At 39.8% G+C, this 24491-nt stretch overlaps 1 protein-coding gene across 1 annotated transcript in view; it reads right to left on the bottom strand.

The window, feature by feature from the left end:
* Window positions 1–7104: 7104 nt before the first annotated feature.
* The window catches only part of OSTF1 (osteoclast stimulating factor 1), a 34348-nt gene continuing 16961 nt past the window's right edge, over window positions 7105–24491 (bottom strand). The window contains exons 2-10 of the mRNA XM_054397584.1: window positions 17177–17223; window positions 16516–16566; window positions 16368–16431; window positions 11675–11728; window positions 11166–11273; window positions 10657–10706; window positions 10463–10541; window positions 9891–9989; window positions 7105–7236 (exon numbers count right to left, since the gene is read on the bottom strand). Coding sequence (XP_054253559.1) covers window positions 7178–7236; window positions 9891–9989; window positions 10463–10541; window positions 10657–10706; window positions 11166–11273; window positions 11675–11728; window positions 16368–16431; window positions 16516–16566; window positions 17177–17223 — 611 coding nt within the window. The 3' untranslated portion in view covers window positions 7105–7177. The remainder of the gene's footprint in view (window positions 7237–9890; window positions 9990–10462; window positions 10542–10656; window positions 10707–11165; window positions 11274–11674; window positions 11729–16367; window positions 16432–16515; window positions 16567–17176; window positions 17224–24491) is intronic.

Genomic DNA, 24491 nt, shown 5'->3' on the forward strand with positions numbered 1-24491 from the left:
AACAAGTGGGAAGGAATTTGTGCCCCTGGGCCCCATCTTGCAGTCCTCCTAGTTGGGAGGTTGTCAGTGAAGATTGAAGCAAAAACAATTGTTGAGAACGTCAGTCCTCTCCTTGTCTATTTTTATTAGCTTGCCATTCTTGCTCATCAGGTGGAGTAATACGATTCAACTTTCCTTTTCTGGTTGACATACCTGTAGAAGCCCTTCTTGTTATTCTTTGCATTCCTTGCCACGTTCAGCTCTCTAGCCTTCATCACCTCATCCCTACACAACCAGACAGCATCCCTGTACTCTTCCCCTGTACCTGCTTCAACTGTCTGCATTTCCTGTTTGCCTTTGGACCAGCAGGTCCTTACTCAGCCATGCCAGTCTCTTCCCTTCCTTGCTTGATTTCGTACACCTGGGAATCAAGAGCTCTTGGACTCTCTGAAAGCTGCCCTTAAAGATCTTCCAACTTTGGTCTGCTCCCTTGTCCCTGAGACTGTTTCCAACAGGATCCTATTTACTAACTCCTTGAAAAGCTGGAAGCTTGCTTTCCTAAATTTCATGGTCCTGACTGTGCTCCTTGTCCAACTCTTATCTCTTAGGACTGTAAACGCCACCAGTGCATGATCACCACAGCCCAGGCTGCCTCCAATCTTGACATCCTTGGTGAGTTTTCTGGCGTTGGTGACCATCACCTCCAGTATCACATCCCCTCAGGTACATCACTCCAGAAGTTACTGTGATACACTCTGGAGTCTCCTGGATTGCCTACAGCTGGCTATATTACTTTTCCAGTGGATGCTGGGGTGGTTGAAATCCCCCAGCATGATGAGGGCCTGTAAGCATGATGCCTCCTGCACCTGGACTAAGAATGCTTTGTCAATAGGCTCCCCTTGATCAGGCGGCTTGTAGCAAACACCAACCACAAGGTTCCCCACGTTGCCTTCGTCTCTAATTCCTACCCATAAACTTTTGACTTGCTCATGGCTATTCTCAAGGGACATCTCTTCATACTCTATAAATTTCTCAACTGCTCCCATCTTTTCTCCTGTCCCTTTTTAGCAGCATGTAGCCACTGATGATGTACACTCCAGTCATAGGATTCATCCCACCAAATTTCAGTAACAGCCACTATATCACAGTAGCCTCCAATTCCTGTTTGTTGCCCATGGTACTTGCATTTCTGTAGAGGCACTTCAGCTTGGCTATTGGCCATGTCACCTTCTTAGAGAAACGCCCATCCTAATGTGTTTCACGGATCTTTCCCTGTAGGCCTCTACTACCTCAGCAGCCCCTGGATCAGCTCCTTAAGACTGACTGTGCTGCAGCGTCCCCAGCATGCCTAAGGACAACAGGCTGAAGGCCCTTACTAGCAATCTAACTATGGTGTGTCATTCCACCACCTGCCACAGACAAGTCTGATATTGTTATTCCTCTCCCCCTTCACATTGAGATTAAAGCTTTGTCCATCAGCCCCAAACTCTTGAGCAAAGACCCTCTCCCAACTTTGAGAAAGGTTTCTTCCATTTGGTGCCAGTAAGCCTGGTGCCACATAGGCCATCCCATGGTAAAAACAAACTAAACAAACAAAAAACCACCACCAAAATTGTGGCTTAAACAGAAATCTTAGGGAAAAGTGTAAATTAGCTTCTGTAGAGAAGCAGAAATCGATAGACTGAGAAGGAAATGTCCTACACTTTCATGAATTCCAGATTGTGTGACATGTGCCATAACTTTACCTACAGCAGGGAAATTATGAGAAGATAAAGTTTAAATTGAAGAAGGCTGGAGTATATTACTGCGATGGTTTTCAGACTTTTTAATTTTTCTTCACAAAGTTTGAGCAGAGAAAGTGAAAGAATGTAAATAAATCACTATTGGGTGTAAGAAAGAAATATATGATTATTCTGAACACTTCCATTGGAGAGATAGAAATGTTTAAGAATCACTGCTCAAAACAAAGTCACTCAAGTCTCAGCTTGCTCAGCTTCTTTCTGCTTCTCTCTTCTTCTCCTTCTGCCTTTGGAAGATAACATTCACCTCCCTGCATACTGACCTTGACAAGCTAACAGCCTCTCTGCTTCCTGACTCTCTGCCTTCTGCCAAGGGGGTGTGGGGGGAGGGCCCTTCTGTGGGCCCAAGGGGGCTTGGCTGTGTTTTTCTGTTGATTGTACATATTTGTAAATGTTGGGAATAGTGTGTATTTGTACATATTTAATGCATTTCATTATAGCTTGTAGTTTTGCCTGTAAAATACAGCTTCATTTGCTTCCAGTCTGAGATAGCCTGGTTATTGTCAGAGTGGGATGGGGATTTCAGCTCTCACACTGTTACAATTACTGAGTCCTGGAACCACCTGTGTTATAGAAATTTGCTGAACGGGAAACAAACACTAAAATTGGATGCAAATTTTGAGGAGTTAATTATAATTTTATGATGAATGTTTCCAAAGAGGGTTAAAGATTAATTTCAGTATGTCCTGGTAGACATGTAATCAACAGGAGGTGTGACTGCAAAAACATAATGTATTAACCAACATGAATCAAGAAACCAAAAATAGGTTTCTGTTGAGCTTAAAGACAGAGGTCCTCCATTTCCAAGATATCTTCACTGCTTTACAGAAACCATCTTTACACCTTCTAATAAAATTACAATACTTCTGAAGGTCCCATTTGCATGTGGTACTTAGGTCTTCACATCTGTTTTACGCTAGATCTCAATAAAGTCCTTTAAGAGTTAGTCACTGGAAAGAAGAGGAAGAAGAAATATGTGATTTCACAGTAAGTAGCACATATTCCAAATAATCCACCTCTAGAGGAAAAAGCTCTCACGTGATGATGGAGAACAGATATAGACTCTTTGATGTATGCTTCAGGGTTTCAGTGAAAGATGTAACTCTTAGGAAGAAGGTAAATTATGGAACCTTTCCTGGCTGCATAAACTTAATGCTCTTGAAACAGATGAGTAGTGGTAGCATGCCAAGAGCTGTGCTGCTCTACCTCTAAATTACCTTTGCAACAGGCTCCTTCAGTCTCTGACCTTAGGAGTGGCTCCACAGTTAATTGCCTCTACTTCTTTAGCTGAGGGTGAACATTGGCTGGACCACAGTATTTTTCCCAGTGAAGCTGCTCATGAAGTCAGCTGAAGATTTGTCTCATGACTCTCTCTTCCAGGATAGCTCTCTGCTCTACAGAGCCCACAGGAAGGCTGCTAAGCCTGACAGAAGGATAAAGTAGTGATGAAGCTTTCTAGGAATGGCTGCACACTGGACACATCATTTTCAGCATCAATAATCAACTGGGAAAGAGCAGCCACCAGGAAAATGGGTACCGAGTAGATTTTTCTTGCCATAAGCAGACACTATCATCAATCCACATTCTGCCCCAGAACTTGTGATGTAGTGACATTTTTCTGAACAAGTTTAGTACTATTGTTTTCAGCTTCTCTGCCTTTTTGTTAATTGTGTGGCTTTAAGAAAAGAAAAAAAAAATGTTGCCTTTTCATCCCTTCAGCAAATGAGGATACTGGTTTTGTATCAAATTAATTTCTGTGGAAGAATCCTGTTTCAAGTGGTTCAAGTCTGTTTCTCCTTGTTTCCATCTCCCGGTATGATCAAAGTATAGTACAAGTGTCCTGAAACACTTTTTGTCACTTCAAGAAGCAGCAGATTGACGGCCTAGTACATTTTATTCTGTACTGTGCCCCATTTTAGTACCTTTCTTAGAAGGTGGCAATGACTAAAAATAAATCTTTACTTCACTGACGCATGCTGCATGCTTAAACATCTGACTTTGTAGCACCTAACTGAAATGACCGTGAAGTCAGGCTAACATACTTTTGGCAATCTTTGGTCCTTGACATAAAATTCAAAGATGAGAAACCATGACGCTGTCTTCAGAAACAACGACACAGGTGGCAGGGAGGGTTTTACGCTGGAAAGCATGTTAGAAAATGGGTTACAGGAATTTAAATATTTAATGTGACCTTAACTGTTTCAAGCAAATCACATTTCAGGTACCGGGCTATGCAGGAGTTGCATACAGTCATTTGGGTTTTTATTTAGTAAAATAGTGTAATAATTTGAAGATTATCCACATGGACTGTCTAAGAACTATAGTAAAGTTAAAGAAATATCCCACTTTCTCTTCTAGAAAACAGGGATTAAGCATTTGATTTTTAACGAAGCAGACAGCAAATTTATTGGTTTAGCTTGAACAAGCCTCAAATAAATCAGAACGATTTATGTCTCCTACCAGAACAGCACAACTGATTTCCAATAAAAGATCTACACACAATTCAACCAGAAGCACATTGGACAGAATAGCCTTCATCATACAGTCAGAAGACATCACGGGCTTGACTGCTTTAATTTTGCTGCTCTTCTTAAAAAACTATTTTTCTTATTGTTACAAGATTGAATACAGCTGTCTTTGGAAATAGTCTTGAATTTATCTAGCTGTTCTTGGAAAGACTCTTGAATTTATCTAAATGCCTGTAGTGACACATGCACTGGAGAAAAGCTAAAGGCAGTTAAGTTAGCTTGTGCAACCAGTAAGATACTGTATCATCTTACTCCAGCACTAGTTCCTTCTAGCTGTAAGACTTTCATGCTGTTTCATCTTTGGTTTGGTTTTGTTTCTCTGTCTTTTCTGTTAAATCAAAACTTAACATCTGTAGTTAGGCAAAAAGTAATTTATTGCCCCAAAGTTTTCACAGTGGCTTGTATTTCACAAAGTTGAAATAGGACAGTTGCATGAAGAAAAATAAAGTTGTGGGGAATAAAAACAAACACCAAACAACCATATTTTTGGTCCTAGAAAGAAATTACAGCAGTAGCTACCTGCCTTTCAAGTGTCCTCCTTCAGGACACTGCAGTAAGAACTTCAGAGGCAATCTTCGGACCCAACTTGTGTTTCTGTGAGTATTCTTCCTCGCAGCATCTACATCTGTCTGCAGAACAACACAAGGTCTTCTGGCAGTAGCTAATTCCACAGATGTGAGGATCATACTAACCTTTTAAATCAAGTGTTGCAATTAACTTGCATGATGTTGAACCCACGGCAGCAGAAGACATCATATTAAAAGCTATTTATGAATACAAACTCTGCCACCAAAGCTTAGCAAAGAAAAACAGTGACTTGGGAAGAGTTGTTTTCTCCATGTCCTGTGACACTGAAGAATTTTAAGTTTGTGAGCTTCATGTATGCAGGGAAGAAACTCATGTAACAGATATAAGAATCTCCTTGCTTCTCTAGCCTATTACAGGGTCCTTTCTTGCTTGCAGTGTGAAATTGCATCACATTAACAGCATGAAGCATAAACATGTGGCTTGACTATGGTAGAAGTCTGAGCAAGTAAAAATAGCTGACTGATGAAATGCAAAGCAAGAGTCTTTGTTTATTATGACTCATATCCAAGAACTGTTATAGTGAAAGCTTGAGAGAAAAACTCGATGGCTGGTTTTTTTCCTTCCTTCCAGCCTAGAATCTTCAAGTTCACACAAAATAAAACATCACTGTTCAGCTAACCGGAATATTTCACAGGGATGGAAGATTTGTTCTGTGATTTTAACATTTTAATTGTTTAGAATTATATCTGCAGATGACTATTTGTGCAATGCCTCCAGCTTAAAACCGTTCTGGTCCATGAAATGCTGTCTTCTTTGGTGAGTGCTCACTGAAAAAGCCTTACCAGTATCTATATTTTCCAGGATAATAAAATGACAAAAATGTGGTTCAATGTATTTTTTAAAGGGGGATGTTAGGGTGCTCTAGATTTCATTTAATCTCTAGAATACTTAGTGTGACTTTCAGTTATCCCCAATTTTTTCCAAGAGCTTTTCATTTATCCCCAGTCCTTCGCAAGAGCTTTACACTTATCCCCAATGTTTCATAAAAAAGGCCTTTGTCTTTTCCCTTTTTTTTCCCCTCTCCTTTCTCCTAAGCATGGTATCAACTGCTGTGTTGTGGCTAAATCTAAGCTGCTACTAGAGAGGTTAGCAACAAAATTCAAAATGAGATCGTATCTTCAATACTTGTAACATTTTCTTACCATCACAGGAAGGAAGAATCAGTCCCTCAGTAGGGTGTAATATTTGGTTGCAGCTATTTGAGCAATCTGAAGAACTACTTCTTTAACTCTGTAGGGAAGCCTGAAAGTGGGTCAATTTATTTTTCAGTTCTCTTTAATTCACAGGAAGAAGCAGTATGTTTTTAAAATGGTTATTCATCTTCAGATATCACTTTTAAAGACACCAGCACACCTTATGTTAACTTGATGTACATCCTCCCTCATTCCTTCAAACACACTTAAGCCTTGAGGTAACTTAGGACAAAATACAGAACACTTGCTAAATATAAAAGCAAGAGATAAGTAAAAAATTTAGGCAGGATAAATGGAAAAATAGTCTATCTTATTTTCACTATGAATAGATTCAGCGTAATGGACTTCAAAAAGCAAAATAATCAAGTCACTAAATCAAAAATTCGGTGTCTTTCTCAAGAAAAACTGACTTAAGCAAACATTTCACCTGAGTTTACATTTCAGGGATTGAGCCCATAGCAACAGAGAAGACAAAGCATGGAGGGCAGATTGTCCTATGCCGTTCTACCCCTTGCTTAGAGTGGTACGGGAAGGAATGAAAGTAAAAAAATTGTCAAAAAAGACAAGAAAAGTCAAATCAAATCTTGTCTTGCTGGCTCCATGTGGGCAAAAGATGGTCACCCTCCATGACAGCACCTCCATTCATGCTTGTCAGACAGTACTTAATCTGCCAGTATTATCTGACGAAGAAACCCATACCCAGGGAGATCTGCGAAAATGTTAGCAATGGTGTCCTGCTGTCCTAGAGGAAGCTTTTAGTTTGAGGAGCATATTCTAGACATGTAAGGCACTTGCTGAGAAGGCCTGAGAAGAAACCTATGAGTTTCAAAGATGGTTCTCTGCCCATTCAATCAGGTGGGTATGTCATGCTTCCTCTCCAAAATAATTCCAAAGGAACTCTAATTTAAAATATGACATCTTCTGGCATACATCAAGATTATTCCTTTAGAAAGCATGATTTCACTCTCGATCGTTTATATGCTACATTGGAAGACTGCAATACTCTAATGCATTTTTACAGTTGTAAAGGTATGTTTTGGGAACGACATAGGCAACATAAGTTATAGTTCTTTCAGCTGAACAAAAAAAACTAATCGGAGTCTTCATCATCAAGGTATTCCTCTGCATTACTTAATGTTTGGACTGTACCTGTAAAGAAACAAAGCTCTCTCTTAATCCAGGATAAAAATCACAAAAAGCCTCATATTTGCAATGCTTGCAAACCAACATCTAAGAAACTTCATCCTCTATCATTTAGAGATATTAGAGCTACACAGATAGGGCTGTAACACAGATCTCAAAGGCAGGGCTAAGCCAGTAATCACATCTTCTACATAAAAGATTTAGTCTTTTCATGAACTGGAAGAGCCATCTTCTGGCTCCTTGGAACCTGAACTCTCTGGAACTCTTCAGTTGTATTTTCTGCATGTTACCTTTAAACCAGAAAGGAAAAGATGGGTGAGTTGGTGGAAGAGTCTATGGTTTTATTCTGGGTGTTTAGCTGGCTGCCATTCTCTGCTTAAAATCAAATATATTCTCTCCTCTCACTAGTTTTTCTCATGAGTAAGTATTACTTAAATCTAATTAATTAGCTTTTGTAAGACAGTAATCAGAAAACAGAATATATTCACCAGATGTGCAGCAGTGTCTGGAGCGCTACATCCACTTTTGGGACTATATGAAGATACACAGTGTAAGCTTTTTGTGATAGGTGATTATTTGCCTACAGATTTTCAAATATATTGGAATGGGAATATGGATAAAGTATAACACACTGTACTGATGAGATCCACGAACCACAAGACCCTTGTTAGTCATAGCTTTGCAACGACATACTAAAAGTGTTAAAAATATCAGATGCAAACATAGTTAAGACTGGAACAGAAATGATAACCATGTTATCCTAGACTTCTGGAAGAAGAAAAAGGAGTAAATTTCAAACTGTATTTTGGTAAAGACATGTAAGAAGAAAAGAATACTTTTTTGTCCTTTTTGAGTAGAGGAGCAACGTAAGAAGGAAGGAAAAAGAAAGAATATTTAAAGCTCTGTGTTCAAAGGACCATACTTTGAGAAAGGGTAAATCCCATTTCTTCATTCAGGAGCACAAATAACACAATCCTTTTGCATTTCTATGACAGGATTTTAATAACTTTCATTTCTTAGAATATACTTCAGCAATTGTGACATTTCAATGTTTGAGTACAAATACAAAACACAAAACTAACTTGTAAGTGGAGAAAAGTAAGCTTCCTTGGCAAGAGAAAATGTTTCATAGATGGACTATGACATAAGACATCTCTCAAGAGGAACATACTTGAAAATTGGGATAGAACTACTTAAATGGGACTGAACCTCTGGAAAAGAAAACCATTTAACATTGGAATACTGAAATCTAGGATCAGTTGACATAGATTAATGAAACTAATAAAAATAACAAACAAAACAGAAAATATAAGGAAAGTATACAGATCAGTGGTGTCTCAGAGACTACAAAAGGCTAAATTAAGACAGAAATACAACCCAGGAAACTACCACTGAAACTGCAGTTAGACTGAGAAAACCAGCTCTGGTATGAAGGCAAACAAGAAAAAAGACTGTGCAAGATTATCAAAGACTGGTGATAGCTTGACTAAAGATGAAAAATCAGCCAACTATGAGAGAGAATTTAGAGGGAGGGAAGCAAATGCACCAGAAGTGAAACATTAATGCAATTATTAGGGACATTACAACAGAGAATACTCTTGCACTGGGTGCTTACAACTGACCGGCAAAGATCAACAAAGTGCTCCTAACAGGGATGAACTAACATCAGGAAAAAAATATGGAAACAGAAGAAATTCTGCCCTTTGTTACAACTCTTTTCTTCAGAGTAAAAACTAATGAGAAAAAATTGTCAGTTTTCTGTTAAGCCCTAATATTACCTGCTAGGCAGTTATTTTTGCTTTAACTGCTCCTCCTGGCCTTCTAAAGATGCAGTCAGCTATTCAACCATTTAAATCCAACAATCACTAACCACTGCATTCCCTCTGCTCTTGCTAGCCCACTAACAATACAGCTGCTAGGCTGCACATCCCACTCATATAAGCAGTAATTCTGCTTGTTTTCGACAGTAATTTCTCATTTCCTGTGTAAGTCATCTAGGATTTCCACTCTAACTTCAGCCTTCTGAGAGCTGAAGGTAGTACTACTTATGTGATACTAAACATAAACACTTCAGTCTTTGATCAGCTTTTAGTCTCGTATCTCTTTAACTGTTTTGTGTAAGGACACTATGTTATTAGGTGAGATGGAGGTGAGTGTGAAGCAGTGAGACTATTTTCATAAATATCTGAAAACATTATTTCCTTGTTTCTCCAACAGTCACTCAGAGAGACACAGGAATAAGAATTTTTTCAAAATTAGCATCTCTTGGTGTTTGGCTTAGACTGAAGGAAGCGACAGGAGTAAGAGGGAATGTACATCATGAGAGCCTATTCTTAAAGTAGTTTCCATCCTTGCTTTCTTTCTCTCTCTCCACTCTGAAGGGACTGTTTTCCATTTCCTTCTCTACCCTTACTATTTCCACATCTTCTGCTCTTTTGCCACTTGCTGACAGAGGATGGCATTTTATGTGGAGTTCAGCTACACTGAATGCGATAAAACACAGATCTCTATTATAGCTGTGCTGAACCCCTCCAAATATAACTTCTAGCTCATGTAGCTCCCAAGTGGTTTTTATGCCTAGCAACATATTGGTGTTTGATATAACTATTAAGTTTCCTCAAAAAAAGGAAAAATGTATAGAATAACAAAATTAGAAATACCTGCACTCTGTTTTTTCTTCAGGAGGGAAGCACAGGCTGCATTGGTTGCCATGTCTAAAGCCAGTTTCTTCTCATTGTTCTTCAGATCTATTCTTGCTCCTTTATAATACAAAATTTTCATCATGAATCGCTGTCCTGGCTATTTTGGAGCACTAGTATAATGATATGAGTTTCAGTAGTATGTGTACAACAGTAGTGGGCCGGGGAATCTCATCAGTGGACTGCTCTGAGGCAGACTAATAGTTATGGATGTTCTCCCATAAGCTACAGTTGGCTAGGAAATTCACTGTCTGCTCTCCCTTTCCAGGAAGCAGATGTGACTGCTTTTCTGGGGTTAAGTGCCTAATTTTGTCTGCAAAGCAGGATGAAATTATTCTTGAGCAGGTGAGATGTCTACTTTCCAAACAGCTGCCAAAATTTTCTGCAAGGCTTACAAAGTCAGGCAGGTGAGCAGGCTAAGGACTGCACACGGATTATAGGAAACCATTTTTTTTAAAAACAGAATAGATTAATAAACATTGAGGAATCTAGTCTGCCACATAGATTGTTGAAATCTTGGTGAAGATCTTTACCCTTTGCCAGCAGCATCTCTACAATATCTGCATAACCTTTCCATGCAGCAGCATGCAAAGCTGTGTCTCCCAATTTGTTCTGTGGAGTTAGAGGGAAAAGCAACAGGATTAAAATAGAGCAAAAAAACTTTCAGCTAGTACCAAGGATGACTAACACCACACCATTACTGACAGGGTCTGTTGGTTTAACATACCTGTTGGTTTAATTCTAGGTTTGCCTGGGTAAACAGAACATCCACTATATCTGCAGGATACATGATTAGGGTGGGGTAGGAGGAATAAAAAGAAAAAATTACTGGAAACAAAAGGGGTTTTTGCATCATAGTATAAATTTTGTTTAAAGATTTAATGGAAGGACTGATCCAACTGGTTAATGAAAGTCTGTTAACAGTGAGAATGCATTGAGCAAACAACCACTAGTCATCACAAAGAAATGCTACTGCATAAAATACCCCAAACAATACAAGACTTTTTTTGGTTTGTCCTTCCTCCCACTCAGCTTATAACAGTTACACTGGTTAGAATTTCTGCTTCAACAGCAACAACAAAACAGAGAGCATTTGATGGAACTTAATGTCCCTTCTATCTTTATTTTATAATGACATTTTTTAAATTCTGGCTTTATTAGTTAGTACTGCAATTTTAGCAATCAGGCCAACACACAAATCCAGAGAACAGTCATTTCAAACTAAATCTCTGATACCTTTATGGCCTCCATGGCATGCCCAATACAGAGCTGTGTTTCCAGCTTTGTCTAAGCCATTGACCCCAACTCGATTATCCAAACACTCTCTCAACCAGCTCAGATTGCCTGAAAGACAAATTCAGTTTTAATTTATTTAACAGAACCATATAGTTCTTCCTGAAGACTATTGGTCCTCCTATGAACTTACAAGAAGAAAAAAAGTGATTAACAGCAACACTTGTAATTCATAAAACAACCAGCCCAAATCATACTAAACACCTTTTCTTCCACTCCCAGAAGAATTTTAAATCTCTGTGGATAATACCAAGACTTTTTTCTGTGTATACAATCAGAAATTCTACCAGATTGTAAACCATCCCAGCTTCTGAAAGCTACTAGATAAACTTGTTCAAGATACCAGACAATTAAGAACATGTACAACATCTTCATTCTAAATATATTATTTTGGCAGAAAAAAAACAAATCATCTTTTAGCATTACATAACTAAAACTCAGTTCACACTCACCACGTTTGGCAGCTTCATGCAGTGGGTTATCAATAGACTCAGCTTGCTCTGCCACTGAAATGGAACGGAGAGTTAATTCTAACTACTTCTGAACAGGTATTTGACATCTATATGTAAATAAAAATTTGATTTATTCCAGAAGAACCAGTAATACATATTTGATTCTGATATGAAAAGGGAGTTGTGTGTGATGAGTCAGTCACAGATACACTTCAATTTCCTGTATGGTGCACTGGTTTTAGGGCTATGCCTTTAAAATTTTTTACAGATCTTGAGCAGAAAGTAGTAAGAATGTAAATAAATCACTTTTGGGTGTAAAAAGGAAAAATAATGATCATTCTAAATGATGCCACTGGAGGGACAGAACCTTCTAAGATTTAGTTCTCAAAACAAAGTTCAGTCTGGTCTGTTCTCCTGCAGCAGTCTAGCTAGGTATTCTCTTCTTGCTTCCTTTGCTGGGGAAGATAACGACCTGTGAGCTGACCTTGGCAAGTTCTAACAATAATCTCTGCTTCTCTCTCTCTCTTTCTTTCCTTCGAATAGGGCAGGGAGGGAGGCAGAGAGCCAGCTTTCCTGGCTTTGGCCAGGAAGGTTTTTGTGCTGTTTCTGTTAATTCTGAGTACCTGTAAATATTGTAAATACTGTATATTTTGCATATATTCATTGCATTCCATTGTAGACTGCAGTGTCGCTTCTAAATATAGCTTCATTTGCTTCCGAACTGAGCTAGTCTGGTCAAGTTAATGTGCGAGGGGGAATTTCAACCCACCACAGTATGGAAAAGCACTTCCACAGACAGCTTGTGAAAACTTCAAAGAACAGCATCAAACTGATCAGTGGCTGCAAGCTACTAGGAATCTGGCAATACTTCATCTTGGCTGTTACTTCGCTTTCTACACTTTCAAGATGGTTTTGAGCAGTTGTGTGTGGCTAGGCTTTCTATCTACAGCTTGCCATGCGTACTTACGAAAGAATTACTGTCAGCAGACTTTCTGTTTGTTTTATAGAGACTTTTTCTTTTCTCTGGAAAACTTGCAGGAGGTCTGCAAGTTAAACAATGAACACAGTGATGGGCACATCGAGGCAAAAGCTTCTGTAGACCTTTTCTTCATCTTGCAAGCTTTAGGTTTTACCAGACAGGAGCAGCAAACAGTTCCTGGTCACCATGCTATTGCAACAGCAGAAAAAGTACAGTTGGAAGTGGGACCATGATCTGGAAACTCTTGTTAAAAATCTCATTTTTAAAATGGGAAAACACCATGACTACTAAGGGTACGGGCATGTAGGACAATGTGCAATCTGAGACAAGCAGCAACTCTTAGCCCTTTCACTATGACAAGAGGCAGGGTGAATAAGAAAGTGGGTTTCCTCAGATCAAACTGTTACTGTCATAAGTCTCAAGACTCTTGTGGCCCATCCGTTCTTCTCCTAACTTCAGTGCATATTCCTCCTGTAACACCTGTAATTGCAAGATTTCACATGCTCACCTCTCTAGCTGTCAGCAAAACAAAATGCAAATGCTAGGTTCTGATATTTCAGTTTAAAAAAAAATTGTGCAAACAGCGAACAGAATCCTAAAGCAGAGTTAGAGAAGCCAGTTCAGCATAGTCACCCGTAACACAAGCAGGACATGCAAGTCACTTTGAGCAGTGCCTATTGTGCACAGCAGAAAACGTTAATACTAACATCTCTCTCTCAGGGGCCTAAAAATAACTTTGTCTTTAAAAAATTCTTGTCAGAAGCTAAGCAACAAGTAATTTTAATGCAGATACTGATTCTGTCTTCACTAGCCTTTCCATTCACATTCTAAACCATGTTGCCCAGCAGATGGAGCACACGACCTGACAGGACACAGTCATTTCAGGTCTGTCTCCACCTATTGCAAAAATGTTGTAGAAGACCACAGAAGATTACAGTCTTTCAATGGCTAAGACAGAACCTAGGCAGTCCTAATGGTGGCAACCAGGATAAGCAGACGTTAGGGGATTTTACAGTTTGTCTAAATCAGAAGACACGTTCACAGTAGTCTCCGTTTTTAAAGTATGCAGAGGCTTCTGCTTACACATGAAATTTTTGCAAATGTGCAGGCAGAACACCACTATCCTCCCACTTGGCATAAAACAGAAATTACAACTGTTGCTCAGATAAAATTTCAGCAACTTTTCCAAATTAACCCAATGGGAACATAAACTGAATTAGTAAATCCTTGTGTTTATTTTAAATATAACACATTTCAATGCTCCAAAGAAATCTGACTGTAGGTAAGCATATGTAAACTACTCTCTTTGTATATATATAAGAGACCACCTCTTGCACACTGCAAGAATAGAATCAGCCTGGAAGTCACAAATTAAAGTGAAATTGGATGTCATGGTCTCAGTGACTGCACTGCAGGCTTCTAATTCATGTATTTCTTCTAACTATATGTCAGGACTGGGAATCACACCATAATGTGTCCTAGTGAAAAAGGGACAACACGGAATAAGCAGAGTTACTAATGTACTAGCAGTCTGTATGCCATCTGTCATATGACGCCGCTACTCCACATACATTTCACGGAATGTCAGGATCTGGAAAGGACCTCGAGAGAGATCATCTAGTCCAACCCCCCTGCCACAGCAGGATCTCCTATATCAGATCACACTGGAATGCATCCAAGTGGGTCTTGAATATCTTCTAAGAGGAAGACTCCACAGCCCTGCTGGGCAAGTGTCCAGTGGAGTAATTCTTCCTCCTGTTTCCATGGAACTTCCTATACCTCAACTTCCACCCATTGCCCCTTGTCCTGTCATTGGGCATCATTAAGAAGAGCCTGACTCCATCCTCTTGGCACTCACCCTTTACATATTTATAAACGTTAATGAGGTCAGCACTTAGTCTCCTCCTCTCCAACCTGAAGAGTCCCAGCTCCCTCAGTCTCTCCTTGTAAGGAAGATGTTCCACTCCCTTAAACATTTTCATGACTCTGCACTGGACTCTCTCAAGCAGTTCCCTGTCCTTCTTGAAATGAGGGGCCCAGAACTGGACACAATATTCCAGATGCTGAGGGCAGAGTAGAGATGGAGAAGAACCTCTCTCAACCTACTAACCACACCCTTTCTAATGCACCCCAGAATGACATCAGCCTTCTTGGCCACAAGAGCACATTGCTGCAAGGATGCTGTGGGAGACAGTGCCAAATGCTTTACTGAAATCAAGATAAACCACATCCATTGCTCTACCATCATCTAGCCAACTGGTTACATCCTCATAAAAGGCTGTCAAACTGGTCAGACATGACTTCCCCTTGGTAAAACCATGCTGACTGCTCCTAATGACCCTCTTGTCCTTGATATGCCTAAGGACAGTGCCGGGGATAAGTTCCTCCATCACCTTTCCAGGGATGGAGGTGAGGCTCACTGGCCTATCGTTACCAGGGTCCTCCTTCTTACCCTTTTTGAAGATTGGAGTGGTATTTACCCTCCTCCAGTCCCCAGGCACCTATCCTGTCTGCCATGACTTACCAAAGAGAGTGGAGAGTGGTCTGACAATCAGCTCTGCCAGCTCCCTCAGTACCCTTGGGTGCATCCCATCAGGACCCATGGATTTATGGATATCCAGATGACTTAACTGTTCTCTAACCCAGTCCTCATAAACTAAGGAAAATTCCTCATTTGTCCTTTGGGGCCTCAGGCTCCTGAGGACAGCCTCCAGCAGTATAGACAGAGACAAAGAAGGCATTTAGCAACTCTGCTTTCTCTGTTTCCTGGGAGGACTTGGAAAAACAGTGCCATCTTGTTTGCACTCATGGCTTTTCGAAGTGATTTTAGTTGAGTATGAAAATGCAATTTCTATTCAGTCTAAAAACGCATAGGAATGTGATGAAAACTGTTGATTACTGCTTATGATTGATTACTAGTATTTGTTAGTGATGTATGCTTATTATGTGACATTTGTATGACTACTAGTGAAAGACGTAGCTTAAACAAAATATAGTTACTAGTGAGGATGAAATGCCGTGAGAATGTATTCAGTTTTCCTTATTGAGAGGCAGACCATCATTACATGCTTTATACACAAGTAAAAGACTAGTTTACTACTTTAACTTGGTGTCTGTGTCCCTTGCACTGACCCTGTCAACTTGCAATACAGATATTTAATATGGTGCCATCCCCAAGATGTGCCTGAATATATTAATTCAAAGGTAACAAATAGAAAACAAAACAGCCCCATTTTTTTAAGTGAAAAAAAAAAAAAAAGAAAAAAGGCAGTCTTCAAAATTGCTCATAATATGTTTTAGCATCCTGTTCCTATGCAGACTTACTTAACAAATCCACTATTGATCACCCATTGCTGACACTGTATCCAACTTCTTGATCTCAAAGATGCTAAATGCTGGCCTAACAGTTTCATGACCCATCTGTAAGATCATCTTTTAATTCAAGTGTTCTTTCCCTCAAAACTGAGAACTGCTGTTACCTGCAGAACCAAAAGTATGAATATCTGCAAACTCAAGACGCCTCTAGCTTATAAAAACACTGCTGATGTACACTGATGACTGACTTTCCAGACATATTCTGAAATATTGTAGTAAAGGACTGTTCAATGCCAATACTGTGGTCAGTTTTTGAAAATAAGTGTATCAGTTATTTTCATTTAGTGACTTCCTGCAACTGTCAATGATCATATAAAACGAAAATATTCCAGACATTACCATAGTTGCTTGGAATTAGTCCAGTTCTCCCTTTGCAAGTTCCTTTCCACCAATTTGTGTCGCTCTGCAAAGAAAATGGAAAATATTTTAGAAGGGATATGCTGCATCTCAGAAGTATTCAGTCTGTATGAGATGTCTTAAGACTCACCATGTCTGAAATGTAAATGATATCTCCTTCCTCAAAGTACAGCTCATCTGGCTTAAAAACAAAACAAAACAAAAGCAGCATAAGCAAATATCTGTATGTATGTACATAGGTAAAACAAATACCTGATTAAAGCAGAGTATATGCAGCTCTTCCTTCAAAAGAATGGTAACACAATAAAGAACAGTAACACAGAATCTCTAGCAAACAGACAACCACCTGACAGTCTTTCATACCAGAGTTCGAATTGCCTACAACTATCTTTTCCAATTGGTGTCTTTCCAGAAACTAAATAAAAAGACTGCAGCATTTCCAATAGAACACTGTGCAACAAAAGCAGCGAAATATATGTTTGTTAACTTCCTCCTCTTTTTGGTTGGTCCCATCTCATCAAATCTCTTAGTTCTCAATTATCTTAGCTTGCAGGTGAGACTGATACTAGAGATGAATGTGTGCTGCTTTTTAAAAAAGCTGGACTTGAAAAAAGAGTAATGATTAATTGGGCAGTTTTAGTCTCATTTAGAACTGATACCCATTTACAGGCTTTTTCACTGTAAACACTACAGTAAGTCTAATAGGCCAGCCCTAGCAGAACTGACTAAATGCTACTAGAGATAACATAAAAATTAAGCTTCTCAAAATCCTAAAATCTGGATGTACTTACCGTTCTGGGCTCAAATGTGTACAGGGCCCTGAACACTTTAACCTGCCCTAAAAAAAAAAAAAAAAGGGGGAAAGAACAAAAGCTATCAGTATCATACCTTCTAACTACAGCATATACATAGAGCCCTTAAATCCAAATAAATTCCTTAACCCTTAAAGTGGCATGCTTAATGAATTTGTGCTATGTCTCTGTCAATCAAAATCATAATGAGAAGACTCAAACCAGAAGCATGTGTTCTGAACTGATTATCTAAATATAAGCTGTCTCCTGTGCAAATCTAACATGGCATGTAGAATGTAATTTCCTGACACAGCTGGTGAGCTGGAGAAGGTGCCCTCCTGGACATGCTGGATAACAGAGAAGGACTTGTAGGAGAGTTATCAGTTGCAGGCCATTCTGGGCTTAGTGATGATGAAATAATAAGAGTATTCAATTCTCTGAGAAGTAAGGAGGGGCTTAGCAGAAATGCCACCTTGGACTTCTGTAGGGCAGACTTCGGCCTGTTCAGGAGACTGATGGGCTGTGTCCCTTGGAAGGCTGTGTTGAAAGAGTCAAAAAGGGCTGGGTACTCTTCAGGAAGGAAATCTTCAAAGTACAGAAAGCAGCAATCCGCATGTGCCAAAAGACAAGCTAGCAGAGAAGAAATCTGGCCTGGCTGAATGGAGAACTGTGGCTGGAACATGGGGACAAAATTAGAGTTTAGGGCCTTTGGAAAAGAAGACAGGCCACTCATGAGGACTACAAAGATGGAGCAAAGCTATGCAGGCAGAAAATAAGAAGGGCCAAAGCCCAACTACAACTCAATTGCTGTAGAAGACAATTAAAAAATATTTCCATAAATACAGTATCAACAAAAGGAGAATTAGGTAGAATCTTCACGCTTTGCTGGTTGCAGGGAGAAACATAGTGACTAAGGATGTGGAAAAGGCTGAGGTACTTAATGCCTTCTGTACCCCAGTCTTTAGCAGGACTAGTTGTTTGCTAGACAGCCAGCCCCTCCAGATGGAAGACAGAAATGGAGAACAGGTGATCTCCATAATCTGAGAGAAAATGGTGGGTGACCCACTGAACCACCTAGGTGCATATAATTCCATGGAACCAGATGGGTTACACCCGGGAATGCTGAAGGAGTTAGCAGATGTGCTTACTAAGCCACTTCATGATTTATCAGCAGTCCTGGCTAACTGGGAAGGCCCCAATGGACTGAGATTAGCTAATGTGACACCTATCTACAGGAAGGGCTGGAAGGAGGATCTAGGAAACTACAGACAGGTCAGTCTGACCTTGGTGCCAGGGAAGGTCATGGAATGTATAATCTTGAGTGCCACAACAGACCATCTAAAGGACAATCAAGTGATCAGACCCAGTCACCAGGGGGTCATGAAGGTTCTGCTTAACAAATCTCACTTTCTTCTATGACAAGGTGACCTACATGATTGATGAGGGAAAGACTGCAGATGTTGTTTAGCTGGATTTAAGTAAAGCCTCTGACACTGTCCCCTACAGCCTCCTCATGAGGAAACTGGCTGCCCTAGGCCTGGACATGTGTACATTCTGCTGGATCAAACACTGGCCAGATGGCCAGGCCCAGAGAGTGGCAGTGAATGGAGTAAAACCCAGTTGGTGGCCAGTCACAAGTGGTGTTCCCCAGAGCTCAGTGCTGGGGCCACTCCTGTTTAATATCCGTGACCTTGACAAGAACATTGAGAGCACCTTCAGTAAGTTTACAGACAACACCAAGTTAGGTGGGAGTGTTTACATGCTGTAGGGTAGGGTAAAACGGCTCTTTGGAGGAACCTGGACAGGATGGATTGATGAGTTGAGGCTCATATACGCTTCAACAAGGCCATGTACTGAGTCCTGTACTTGGGCTGCAATGGCTCCATGCCAGGGGCTGAGTGGCTTGAAAACTGCCTGGCAGGAAGGGACTTAGGGCTGCTGATCAACAGTCAGCTAAAGATGAACCAGTGGTGTGCCCAGTAGCAAGAAGGACAGGAGCATTATGGCCTGCATCAGGAATACTGTGGCTAGCAGGACTAGAGAAGCAATTGTCCCACTTCACTCAGAACTGGTGAGGCCACACCTTAAGCACTGTGTTCAGTTTTGGGGCCCTCACTACAAGAAGGAGCATGTCCTTGAGAAGGGCAAAGAAGCTGATAAAGGGTCTTGAGAATAAGTCTCATGAGGAATGGCTGAAGGAGCTGGGGTTGTTTAGTCTGGCAAAAAAGAAGCTGACAGAAGACCTTACTGCTTTCTACAACGACCTGAAAGGAGGTAGTAGAGAAGTGGGTGCTGGTCTCTTCTCACAAGTCCCAACTGATACGGCAAGAGGAAACAGCATCAAGTTACACCAGGGGAAGTTGAGGTTCCATACTGAAAGGGTTATCAAAGACTGGAACAGGCTTCCCAGGGAAGCAGTTCAATTGCCTTCCCTAGATGTATTTAAAAGCTGTCTAGATATGGTGCTCAAGAACATGGGGTAGTAATGCCTGTGGTACAGTTAGATAATGGTTGGACTTGAGTATCTTTGAGGTCTTTTCCAACCATCGTGATTCTGTGATTCATAGTTCACCGTGTAAGCCAACTAAAGTGTTGTGATGGATTTTTAAGGCAAAGTGCAGTTTCAGTCATATACACTCCCCACACAGTCATGCATGTAGTAGATACCATTAATAGTATCAGATTTGTCAAATAATACAGAAATAAAGAGTAAAGATACAAAATTATGACCAATGCCTGCAACATGTTCTCATACTTACTTGTAATTTCAAATTAAGAATGATGCAGCAGCAATCATTGCACTTAAGAAAAATGAGAAATGGTCACCAAGTTCCATTTATGGAATGTACATCTGACATTGTTCAGTTCAGATATTTAAAATAGGGTATAGTGTTTACAATTCCAGTAAGTGTGCAAAGTTTATTTTAATAATGCAGTTTTGCAGACCGTCAGCAGAGTTCAAGCCAAGAAAAGATAACCTTAATGCAGAGATTAAAATGTAATTGCATAAACTAAAAACCAAAAAGCAACAGAAAACAAAACAAACAACCCCCCCCAAAACAACAAAATATCCACCTGCAAAAAACAACAACAAAAAACCCCAAACATCCTTACATGCATTTTTTTTTTTTAAATAAATACAGGTACATTTCAAGAACACCTAGAAGATGAGTACAGGAGAAGAAATACATATCTTACATAATTGTAACCCTCAGTAAGTTAGTAAGTTTGCACTTACACTGTGGCCAGCAGGAACACAGAGGTGATCATCCCCCTGTACTCAGTACTGGTGAGGCCACACCTCAAGTATTTTGTTGTTCTGGTGCTGGAGCATGTCCAGAGAATAGCAACAAGGAATGTGAAGCACTTGGAGCACATCACCTATGGAGAGCATCTGAGGGAGCTGAGATTGTTCAGCCTGGAGAAAAAGAGGCTGAGGGGAGACCTTATAGCTCTCTACAACTACCTGAAGGGAGGTGGGAGCAAGGAGGACAAGCAACAAAAATAAAGGAAATGGTTATAAGCTGCACAGGGAGAGGTTTAGGATAGATATCAGGAAATATTTCTTCACTGAAAGGGTTATCAAACACTGGAATGGTCTGCCCAAGGCAGTGTTAGAGACACCGTCCCGGGGACGTTCAAGCAGTGTGTGGACCTGGCACTTAGGGATATGATTTAGTGTTGACCCTTCAGTATTGGGTTGAGGGTTGGACTACATGATCTTCAGGTCTCTTCCAAACAGATATATTCTCCAGTTCTGTATTAGTTGAACTGCTGAAGTCCACTGAATTCAGTGGAGAACTATATTAACTAGACTGCCATGTATTGTTCACTTTTAAATATCTGAAATCTTAAGTATGTAGGTTTCTTTACTTTTTAATATCTTAAGTATGTAATTTATTTCATGTTCTTACACTAAACTTTACATATTTATATAGATTAACTTGTGATTGAAGCAGCATTTGATCTATCAGGACACCATATTACTTACACAACACCTAGCCCAGTTATATCCTCAGAGAAACTGATGAACTTACTACCAAAGGTTCATGCTGTACAACAAAGCGTGTGTATGTAAAAACTTGTCTAGTGTATTATATGGAAAGAACTCAGTAATGAGAAAATAGGTTTCCTTATGTCCTTAAGCCTTACCTTTCCATAAAGAACTATTGCTGTAAAGTTTTTTGCTAGATGTTATCTTTGTTATCCAAAAGCCTACCCAAAACAGCAATCATTTTAGAAAGTTAACTTAAAAGCTTTAGAAATGTCAGTCTAAATGTACATATGCTACAGGTTTGAGAAAGAAGGATTGTGCTCAACTATATAAGCTGCCATTTTGCAGAATACCCCACAGTCTTGGGGTGGTTCTTGATAGGTGTTTTCAAATACTTCTGGATATTCCGTAGCAAAAGCCTTGCAACAACACTTGTTTATAAAGTCATATCTACCAAGGCATAACAACTAAGCAAAATTCTGTACTTCTATGTCTCAGGCTTTTCTGGGGTGTGGTAGGTTGAAAATTTCCCCCAACATAAAACTATCATAGGGGCTAAGTGTATGTAGAAATATAACCATAGAATTAACCCGCATCGACTTTCCAGATTGCTAAATGCATGTAGACACTGTATACAGGTTCTAATAGTATTCCATGCTCCTCACAGATCTTATGCTTTAATAATATCATATTTCAGTTTGGCTTTACTGGTTCTCTCTCACACACAGCAGCCATTTCCTATACATAAAAAGTCCAACGCTTCTCAGACCTTTCCCTCTGAAACTAAGTATCTGCGTGGTGGCAACAGCTAAAAAGGGTGAAACCTCTGCTGTTACCTACATAGAAATGATGAACAAGGACAGTAGAAAGCAGATGTCCTACATCTAAGAGCTTCAGAATTAAATGCCTGAACTGCAGCTGGGAAGAAGTAAAACAAAATAAAACAAAGAAAGAAAAGGAAATAAAAAAGAACAAGAAAATACAAAACAAGAAGGGTGACAAATTGTAATAAAAATGTATATTTTTATATATTTTATAATTAATATTTCTTGGAGGTGGTATCTTCAAACACCACTGCAACTTATTTACAAAATGTATTCACAGGTTCAGTTACTCGGTTGTGGGTTTACACTGCACATATAAAGACAGTTAAATGATTTAAGCACAGATCAAACATTTCCAACACAGCAATTCAAATTGGAAATACAGGTGCTGTGAGCTGTGGTTTTCCCACAAATGGGATTCCATGGCAGATTAGTCAGGTACTCACAACTTGCTCCTCTGTCTGGTATCTTCCCAGATGCTTTGGCTATGATTCGAGCAGTCCTTGGCTTGGAGAGGGCTAAGGGGCCTCTCTTCTTGTGCCCAGTTGTGGTCTGGAGCTTGCCCTTGGCTCAGAGAGGGATAGGGGGCCTCTCTCTTGTGTGGTCTGTCTTTGGGCTTCAGCCTCCTCTAGGATTCAACTCCCTTGAAATTTTTCCCCTTCCTGCCTTGGTCCACGTGCAAGGCATGGGTGAAGCTGTTGGTCTGCTAGAGCAGATTCTTCAGCTGCTACTCGGGCAGCATTTGGCTCTTGTTGCCGTCTGGGTGAGAACAAGGCAAGCTGTGTGACTTCTTGGCTGGTTTAAACGCTGTCCCAAGACAATGAATGCCCTTTGGTAACAGAGAACGCTGATAACTGGACCTATAGGATGGGGCATATCCAGACATGGCCAGGGGCACATACAGTTCACAGCTGTGTTACAAAGTTAATTACAGGTGGTACTTGTTTATATGGACTCCAGGAAGTGTCCAGGTTTGCTTACAATGTTAATCACATGTGCTAGGTCCAGATAGAACTGTCCAGGTTAGCACATTTGCAGGTGCTTAGCCCATTGTCTGGGCTAGAGCATGTGTCAGGGTTTGACCCTTCAGGACACAGATTACTGTCGCTTCTCTTTGGATCTTATATAGATGACAGAAAAATGCAAGACAGAACTGCACACTGACGACTCTGGGGACTCTCATCATCACCCAAGAATTTTCAAGTTTTTATATAAGAAGAAAATGGGCACTAAAAAGGGAAGAATAAATATTAAAAGGGGAAATGAGAAGATGGTAGAAGACAGAGAAAAAGCAAGAAATGTAGATTTGTGTGTCATCAGTGTTTCCTGTTGTAAGGTACTGCATCTGTGTCAATAGGCTTTGTAAAACTATCACACCCTAAAGAGAGAAAAATAATGGAAATATTGATGCTCAGGAAAGTATCGTTGACAATGTTTAAACAAAAGGCGATTAATGGTTGCCTTTTTTTTTTTTTTCAGGGTGAGGTTTATTTTGTTGTTTGGTTGTGGGGTCTTTTTTCCAATTCTATACAATTGAAATAGATAGTCACTTCCTCAGATTTCAAATTGTGGTGTTACACACAGCACAACAGCGTGCTAAAGCGTTTTCCTGTGATGAAATACAAAGTACAGGCTTGAGGGCCTGGTTAATGTTACATTTACAGCACTTCATATAGAAGTTAAACACTAATCATTAGTCACAAACTTTTAAATATTTCTCGACAGACATTAAGCTTGGTTATGTTGCTGCATTTAAGGATCACAAACAACACAACTCTTGCACTGGGCAAGGCAATTATTTGTGCTGAATTTTAATGCAAAAAAAAAAAAGTCAGTCTAAAACATTTAAAACAATAAAATATAAACATGCAAGAGGAACATTAAACTTGGATTCCTGTTCTGCAAATACTGACATATTTCACTAGGCTCTTGAGTACTTGCAAGTACTTTAAGTACTTTTATCTAGCAATGCCCATCCCTCAGCATGTAGACTTGGAGCTTACACTGGCTGGTGTCCTTTGGAATAAGCAGTAAATTAGTGCCTGACAACCTCCCATGATCCCCTTTGCTATGACTTCTCCACTACAAATCACAACATTGGGATTCATGTAGGGTGATCTGAATTTTTCAAAGCTGACTTACTGCACTTCCATACCATGTACTTCTTGAAACAAAATAACTAGAATACCAAAGATGCATCTATCTTTTCAAGATTTCAGAGCATTAGGCAAATATTAACAACTTTGCTCTTAGGACGAATTCCTTTTCAAAACATAGGAAATGAAGGCACAGTGCAGTGATATGTCCAAGAGTAAGTATTTTTTCTAAACACAGGGAGGAATTTAAATGTTATTTTAAATCCTACACTTCAGCCAAGAGGCTGTTTTCTCTCTTCTTGTGGAATTTGCATTAAACATCTGCAAAACAAGTACCTGAGAAACAAAGGAGGTAATTTATTACACATACTAAACAGATACAACAGATATTTTTAGCATAC

This window comes from Indicator indicator, chromosome Z, assembly GCF_027791375.1.
Source record: "Indicator indicator isolate 239-I01 chromosome Z, UM_Iind_1.1, whole genome shotgun sequence".
Classification (NCBI taxonomy): domain Eukaryota; kingdom Metazoa; phylum Chordata; class Aves; order Piciformes; family Indicatoridae; genus Indicator; species Indicator indicator.